The 9050-nt window shown below is 42.4% G+C and overlaps 1 protein-coding gene across 1 annotated transcript in view; it reads left to right on the top strand.

The window, feature by feature from the left end:
* LOC122564273 overlaps nucleotides 1–9050 on the top strand; it is a 30109-nt gene that overhangs the window by 12712 nt on the left and 8347 nt on the right. Inside the window, exons 5-6 of the mRNA XM_043718948.1 lie at nucleotides 5532–5603; nucleotides 6617–6705. Of these exons, the coding sequence (XP_043574883.1) occupies nucleotides 5532–5603; nucleotides 6617–6705 (161 nt within the window). The remainder of the gene's footprint in view (nucleotides 1–5531; nucleotides 5604–6616; nucleotides 6706–9050) is intronic.

The following is a 9050-nucleotide window of genomic DNA, read 5'->3' as shown; positions in this document are numbered from 1 at the left end:
GAAATATATCCCTGGTGGTGGGGTCTTTTTGGAGGTGGCGGAAATGTCGGCGGATGATTTGGTTTATACGAAGGTTGGTAGGGTGGAAGGTGAGCACAGGGGCGTTCTGTCCTTGTTACGGTTGGAGGGGTGGGTCTGAGGGCGGAGGTGCGGGATGTGGACGAGATGTGTTGGAGGGCATCTTTAACCACGTGGGAAGGGAAATTGCGGTCTCTAAAGAAGGGAGCCGTCTAGTGTGTTCTGTGGTGGAACTGATCCTCCTGGGAGCAGATATGGTGGAGGCGGAGGAATTGTTGTAAAATATTCCTCATTATAATAATTCTCTGTAGAGAAAAAATAATTTCTGTCATTCTTAATCCTCCAAGTGATAATTTTGAGTACATGCCCATAATTATCAATTTTTCTTCTTAAATCTTTTCATTATGTTGAGGACCTCAATTAAGTGCACATTACTTTTTTCTCTTCTGAAGCCCCTTCTGGTAATTGTAACCCTTTATCCGTGGTGTTATTCTAGTTAATGTTAATCCTTTCCACAAATCTTGTCGAGAACTGCGTGTAATAGGCTAACTCTGTCCTTATCAGTGCCCTGCGTGAATATTATGGCCAGCACTTCAAAAGAGAATCCACACATTCTGTAGCTAGATGGAGCATTATTCATGCCATCTATTTAAAACAGCATTATAAACAGGGTAACACACCTGTTATGCTGCTATGGTTATCCTGTTTGATATGGGCAACATGTACAAGTGATAGCCTTTGATCCCTGTCTGCTTACTATCTGACCTAGTCCTCACTTACCACATGGTGTGACTGGCTCATTATTGACTGTGGGTCTTCATCTAAGCTGTAAAGAGCAGAAGTCAATTTTTGAGTGCTCCCTGCTGGAATTGATTACTTTTATAAATGCAAGTAATTTTGATGGCCAGTTTCAGCTGAGTTTTGCTATTAACGTTGCCTCATTAGAATTTTATTTTATTCTTACAGATTAAAATTGCAACTCAACAATTTTGTTTATCCTCCACTTGTGGGTTGAAACCATCTTTAGCATGTTGGCATAGGGTTGGTGGGCAGGTCATGCTCAAATTAATGCAGTCATTTTAGAACTTCACCAATTAAATGCGATAAATACTTTATCAAACTCAATTCCAAAATTGATATTGAATTAGAAGGAAGGCCAGAAGAGTTGCCAGTTATTTCTCTGAATACAGATACAGGGACGATCATGAGGGGAATTATCACAGTCTCCAGCATCCGGTGCCAGGAAGGGAGGTACTATGGTTTCAGAGAAATTTCAGATGTTGACAATGGAATAATCTTGCCAGTTGTGGGCCTGGGGTAAGCAATGTGCCTTGAAGAGCCTGACAGTCAAACCTGATATTCTAGTGACAATTGAAGCAAGTTAGCCCTGGAAGGAAGCTGAGAGGAGAAGAGGGGCCTGTTTCATTACTGTCTGGATTCAGGAAGAGCCAGACTGGGAGGAGTACGCTTGACCAACTGTCACTCAATTTGCTGAACTAATGGTGGCAGCAAATGTGTCCGTGAAATGCAGTTGACTGATAAATTTGCTGCTCTCTGTCGCGAGTCAGTAACTTTAGTGACTAGCATTTTTATCGTATTGTGTACGTTTTACCATGAGTCACCATCTGTCACTTCTATCTCCTGATTCTTCTGAGTCATTCTCAAGTGCGCTCACTGGTTGGAGAGTTTCACTAGATACAATGGGGTTGAGGTGAGCTGCTTATAAGATGGTTCTGTCCTTGTCTCCTTATATCTGCAGCTTTCAGTCCATCTTGCCCTGCTGACTTTCAGGCATATCCTAACAGAGGTGGACTACTTGCAGAATGCTTCAGAGGACAGCTCCGGGATACACGCACGAATCGTCACCACCACCGCATGGCTGCACACTTTAACTCACCCTCTCACTCTGCCAAGGACATGCAGGCTCTGGGCTTCCTCCACTGCCAAACCCTAACCACCTGATGCCTGGAGAAAGAATGCCTCATCTTCCACCTTGGGACCCTCCAACCACACGGAATCAATGTGGTTCACCAGTGTTCTCATTTCCCCTCCGCCCACCTTATCCTAGATCCAACCTTCCAACTCCACATCGTCCTCTTGACCTGTCCTATCTGTCTACCTTCCTTCCTACTATCTGCCCCCCCATTCCTGATGACGAGCTTCTGCTCGAAATGTCAACTCTCCTGCTCCTTTGATGCTGCTTTTCCAGCACAACATTCTTTGACCCTGACCTCCTCACTTTCTTTCAGAGGTGGCCCAGTACAGAGGGTTAGACTTGCATCCTGAATGTGAGTACCAGGAGCTCTGAAGACTTCTGGCTCAGCCCAAGTGCCCAGGGAGAAACTGTCTGTCAATATAGGATCTTCATTTCCGGGGCAGAGGGAGTGTATGGTTTCAGGATGCAGTCAGGTCAGCTGACTATGCAAAAAAATCAGAGGGGTTAACAGGGCAGAGGAGGGTAACATGAGCTCCAGAGCTTGGTGGGAGCCTATTTAAAAGGCCCACCTTAGTAACTATGGAACTTATCCTAGTTACAATATAATACACCCTCACCCCATACACGTCATATGCCCTATCCATGCTACCCCATTTCCCTGCCCCCTGATGTGACTCCTCACACCAGTCATGCCAGCATTCTCTCTACCCCTTCACCCCTTAAGTAATCCCATGACTTCTCATTTCCCCATGGCACTGATTCATCTGCTATACTCTGTAAAGATGCAGTGAATCTTGTAGTGATATTTTTATCTGTTTAAAACAAAGCATAAAAAAAACAGTTATTAATTGATAATTTTCCTCGTGTATATAAAAGAAAGCTACTTTCTAGTACAAGGCAGGAACAAACTCTTTAAATCCAAGTGTTGACAGAGCAGATACTTGACATCTCTTAACATTGTGAGAATAAACATTGTAAAATTTAAAATAAAAACCAAAAGCACTGGAAAAGCTCAGCAGGTCTAGCAGCATCTGTGGAGAAAGAAAGAGTCATTATTTCAAGTTCAAGTACTCCTCTTTATCATATTGCAATTTATCACAAAGGTCAGACTGCCAGAGCTTTCATGCAAGGGCTCAGGTGTTTCAACAGACTAATGGATGCCTATGCTGTCAGTTTAGTGTCACCCACACTGAAGTTGCATAACTGTTATGGTGCAGAAGCAGACCATTCAACCCATCATGTCTGTACTGGATCTCTGAATAATCATCATGACTTTATACCATTCTCCCTCTCTTTGCCCATAGCTTTGCAGTTTATTAAAAATCATGCAAATTGTTGAGGAAAGACAGGAAAGAAAGCAGAGGAGATGGGGTGATGGTGTTAGTTAAGAGTGCATTGCAGTGTTTGAGAAAGAGGATGCCTCACAAGATCCAAGATCAAAATTAATTTTGCTAGGGCTAAGGAACAAGAAGGGTGCAGATCATTGCTCAATGTTGTCTGCAGACCACCTATGAACCTTTTTCGACCTCTCTAATATGTTCATAGCTTCAACCAATGTTGTATCCATCTTTCTCAGTAATGGGTGGTCTGCAGACTACACTGAGAAAGTATCCTTCTTGTTCCTTAGCCATAGCAAAATTAATTTTGATCTTGGACCTTGTGAGGCATTCTCTTTCTCAAGAACTGCAATGCACTCTTAACTAACACCATCACCCCATCTGCTCTGCTTGCTTTCCTGTCTTTCCTTAACAATTTGTATTCAGGAATATTTTACACCCAGCTGGTTCAGTGTTCCTGCCACAATGTAATAATTCCACATGGCAATTCATACCTATAACTCCCTAATCTCACTTACCTTAGTGTATTCACTTATGTGGTATGTAACTCTGATTAAAAATGCTTTTAATTTCTCCCACACTCCTGCAGAGTTAGTTTAAAGCCTCCCCCAACAGCACTGGCAAAACATTCCACAAGGAGCTCATTCTCTGCTCTGTTCAGGAGCAAATCACGTAGATCCTATCTTATGCAGAGGCAGTTCAATTTCCCAAGAATTATTTTAAACTTAATTCTGACTTGCCAGGATGGTTTTTGGCAGGTGCTGGTTCATCATAGCAACATTTTTCAACCTCATTTGTCAGTTTGGTTCCCTCATATTCTGCTTGACAATCTTTGACCCACCCAAACCACTCAATTTGGCCCAAACTGCATTAACCAGATCTAACTCTGTTATTCTCAGTCCATATATATGAAATAATATACATTTTGATATAGATATGAAAATGAAGTTCTGACCATCATGTGAAAATGGACAGCAGACATCCCCTAGCACTGATAATAGAAGCCTTAATAACTTGTCTATAATCACAAAGGTGGAATGATTGCAGAAATGATTAGGTGTGTGTCAGTTCAAAAGCTGTGTGAGGAATATGAAGTTGGCAAATCCTCCAGATTGGTTTAAAGTCACATTGCTAAAAGAAGACTAGACGTTGAAGTTTTTAATCTTTCCCTCACTGGAACAAATACGCAAGAATCAGACTTTGAAGAAAGGGACATCATTTTACACTGCATGAGAGGAAAGTGCTGACTGGGTGAGCAACCATGTATGATTCCCAATACACTGATCAATTTAAGCGTTGGGATTTCTATAGTCCCACTGGCTACAAGATCGATCTTATTGATAGTGTTATAAATAGAGCCCCAGCCATCTGCTCACTGTGTAAGCTTGATGCTGAATCCGGGAATATCAAAACTATCCTACGTGATACTGGATACCCTGATCAAATCATCACTTATTGTAAAGCACAAAAACACATGAAAGGGACTATTTTCAATACACTTAATGTTCTTCAGTCTCTCCTTCTCCTATCCACTTAATAGTTTTCACATATAACTTGTGAACTCCCATATCATCTGTAAATGTTGCTGACCTTGAGAATATCCTGCTCCCATTCCTCTGGCCCTACTTTGTTGGCAATCCATCAACACCTTCAAGCAAAATGCATGGCAGCAACTTAGAGCAAGAGAACCCCTGGAAATTCCCGGTGTTAGTGTCAGGCATAAATGTTCTCATGGTCTCCATATCCAGTCCAGAACATTGTAGAACTCACTGCTTTTTTTTGATTTGGCTTTAAGTCCAGGGTGATATTTTCAACTGATGTGACAGTACTTGTATTGACCCTCATAACATAGAAAACTAGGCATGGACAACATGGTTTTGAAAGATCCACCAGATGTTTATAATGCTTGCTAATTTATACAAATATTACATTGACAGGCACATCAGTGTCTGGGCTAGTATTGGGCTACTTAGTTACAGCGGAAGAACATTCTTCTATCAGTGTCTCATGCTTCAAGTGATTCCGAATAAGCTGATCTCTGAGACATCTATGTCCTCCAGACCCAATCTGTGATAATGATATTATGAGAGTATTGGCCTCTCTAAGGCCTAGTGACCGTGAGAGAGAACATAACACTCAACTTGTTTTTGTCTTTATAGCAACCTGTTGCTGGGCCAGTTTCAGTTCACCAACTTAATTTGTATCATGCCAGTAAAGCTTTCTTGTCTGGTTCTTGCTAGGCATCGTATAGAATGCTAATCCAGCAGCTGGAAGAATTGAGCATGATGCGACATGACAGGAAATTTAGGAAGGTATGAGTCTCATGTTTTGCGGTATTTAGATCTCTTTCAACTGTGACAAAGTCGATCATGAATCTCATGGTGACCTTTTAAAATACTTTTATCTTGCTACCATTGTAAAACTGCCTTGTTTCAAATATGTATTTAAGTAAATAGACAAAGATGTATTACGAACTAGAGACTTAAATTGTGACCTGAAAACACCTAAATGAAGTTCAATGTCCTCCAAGAGATCTATGAATGATTAGCAGTAGCTCCTGGAGTTGGAAGTTTCATAACTCCCTGGCCTCAGTGGAACCCTGCAGCAGGCAACTTGTCTGATACTCGTTCTTGAAAAGTCACCAGTTGTTTTCCATCATTCAGTGATTGGCATACGGGCAAGTTTGGGCTAGCACATCCAACAGGTGACACCAGACCTCAGAAAATCCTGTCCTAAAGCCCCGCAAGAAGTTGGACAAAGAAAGAGAGGAAACATCACAGTCCCGGTGTAGTCATCGGGAGGAGGCTCCATGCTTATATTAAAGAATAAGGTGGACAGACCTGCCAGCAGCTGGCACAGTGTGCTGGAGTTTGGTGACCCCCAAAAGCCTACACGTTTTTGTGAGGTCACTCTGAGGAGCTGCAGTGACCTCCTACCTCCCTGCCACCCTCAGCACAGCTGGCTCCTATGTGGAAAACATAGAGGGAATTTGCACAAATTACTTAAAACTCACTGCCCCTGAGGAATCCAGGAAAGGTTGTCCTGCAGCTAAGCTCATAAACGTATGAATTAGGAGCAGGAGTAGATCACTGTGCCCCTTTAGCCTGTTCCACTGTTCAATAAGATTGTGGCTGATCTCTTTATTCCACATTCCCATCCAACTCCAATAATCTGTCACCCCCTTCCGTATCAAAAATCTATCTATCTCTGTTTTGAAACAAAACAGTGCAAAGGCCTCTGTTTCCACCACCTTTTAGATGAGGAGTGTTCCAGTTACCCTCTGTGAGAAAGTATTTTTAGAGAAATGATGTTGTTGTTTTTACAGCTTTACAGTCCTGAACTAGATTCTGAAGAAGTGACAAAAAGGAACTCAGCAAACCACCATGCTAAACAAGTCTCTATCAGCAGGAGCAGGTGAATATTGCCTTCTCTATAATGTCTTGCAGTTTGAAATTATATTTTGAGCAAAATTTCTAAAACACATACATCAACTACTGTACAATATTTTTACTTCTCTGGAGGAAGCAAGAAAAATCATAGAGGCCCTACAGTGTGAAAAGGGGCCATTCGGCCCATCGGGTCTCCACTAGCCCTCTGAAGAGCATCCTACCCAGATCCAGGTTCCACCCTGTAACCCCACATGTACTATCGCTGATCATCATGGAATAATTTAACATGGCCACCTGCACATCTTTGTACTGTGGGAGGAATCCAGAGCACCTGAAAGAAACCCACATAGACACAACGACAACATGCAAACTCCCCACAGTCACCCAAGGCTGGAATCAAACCCAGGCCCCTGGCACTAAGAGACAATGGCGCTAAGAGACAGCAGTGCTAACCACTGAGCCACCATGCCAAGTTTAGATCTGAGAAGGTGAGCTTCTCTCTAAGGCCAACTTGCTCCGTTCTTTCCCCATCTGCCCACCTCACTAGGTGTTGGTGAGAAGATCCACAAGTGAATTCCTCAATCCACCATCAAATACACTCCCTCCGTGTTCAATTAATGGCCACGTAAAACCTTCGACTTGGCACCTCCCCAATCGCCTGCCTCCCTGGTGGGTGTGAAAATGGGTAATTTCCCAACTGGGGATCCAGGGAGACATATCTGGTGGGTTGACACATAGCTTGGGTTGGGGGAGGTGACCTTTGATAACTGCAGTCCTGCCCTTGCCTCTGATCCTCTTGACCTTCCCTATCTCATGAATCCCATCCTGTGAAAGGAGTATTAAAAGTTAGTTAGCTTCTTGCCACTGAATTCCCCAAGGAGTAGGCCCCAGCCATCAAGCTTTAGGGCTCAGAGGCTTCCAGCATCTGACTGGCCACTAGCTTCTGGTGACTCAGACTACCAGTGTTGAGGCTTGTGATTGGCCAAGAGACTCACCAATCAGACCAAGCAGGCTTTGATGCGTTTCCTCATGGTGTTGTTATCAGCTAAAACACTTAAAAATTATGGGACAATTCCACAACTTTTGACAATGAGGATTGCATCTATCATTCCTTTCAAATGAATGAACGAACAACATATTTACTTGCTGCATCGAAATAGTCCTGAGTTCATTTTAATATACAGCTGAAGACTGTAATATCAGGATCCATCTCTCCAGTATCCCCCATGAAGGTGCCAGTGTTGAGCTGCAGTGGCTGGTAACACTGTCTATGATGCTGTAAAGGGGTTTCTAAATGTTACATGAGATCTGACAACTCAACACACATCGGCTGTTTAATAGCAGTAATTTGCTCCAGTCCCCTCCATAGATTTAGCAAGTCAGCAGCTGAATTTCCCAACACCCTTTCCTCCCACCTCTTGCCAAATACTGTTACTACTTTGTGGGAAATCGGCTGCTGCCCCACCTACCTAGGCCCAAGTCGCTCCCCACTTTACAGAGAATCGTTTTGCCCATTTTCATCTTCTGTCCTTTTCTCCTTTCTCTCCTTTTTGCCTTGTTTCTACTTCTGTCAATCCTCCTTGCATCCCATCTTTGGCCCTTCCCAATATTTCATCCTTCCTTTCCCCAATGCCACTATCCCATCTCCTTTCCTCTTCCCTGGCTCCTCATATCTCAAGCTTTACTGTTTCCCTTACCTTCTGGTATAAGCACACAAGGCTGCAGATTTGGTTTTGACAATTACACAAAAGTTTGTTACACAAAAGAAATAAAAAATCAAATAAACCAATCCAAATTATCTAAATAAAACAGTTTGAAAGATTTCAAAACATACAGCAAGACAAAATTCCAACTATTGCCCAACACTATCGCTTTACAGCTGATCAAAATCAAAAGAAATTTTCTTTACCTATCAAATCTGATAGGTTTGACTTAATTGGTTCCTAATTGTTCCTGTCCTGTAAGCTGTGAAGAGTTTTCCTTGGATATTCATAGACCTGAAAGCTTAGATTTTCTTAATCTTTTAATATTCCACTGAGTTCTAATCAAATATTGCTGGTCTGGAACAGAACAGTACAGCACAGGAACGGGCCCACCAAATGCCACTCCAGACTAATTCTGTCTAATGCACATGATCTGTATCTCTCTATTCCCAGACCGTTCATATGTCAGCCTAATGCCTCTTAAACATTGTTATCATAACATTGGAAGTTTTCATAAACTTTAACTCTTAAACTGAGGGAACATATTCTCTTAATTATTCTGAACAATCTCCTTTTCGAGGTGAAACCACACTTACGTCAGTCAAAGTTAAACATCACACAACACCAAGTTATAGTCCAACAGGTTTAATTGGAAGCACACTAGCTT

This window comes from Chiloscyllium plagiosum, chromosome 29 (genome assembly GCF_004010195.1).
Source record: "Chiloscyllium plagiosum isolate BGI_BamShark_2017 chromosome 29, ASM401019v2, whole genome shotgun sequence".
Lineage (NCBI taxonomy): Eukaryota > Metazoa > Chordata > Chondrichthyes > Orectolobiformes > Hemiscylliidae > Chiloscyllium > Chiloscyllium plagiosum.
Note: the sequence above shows the minus strand (reverse complement) of the source record. Positions and strands in the feature narration are given on the sequence as shown.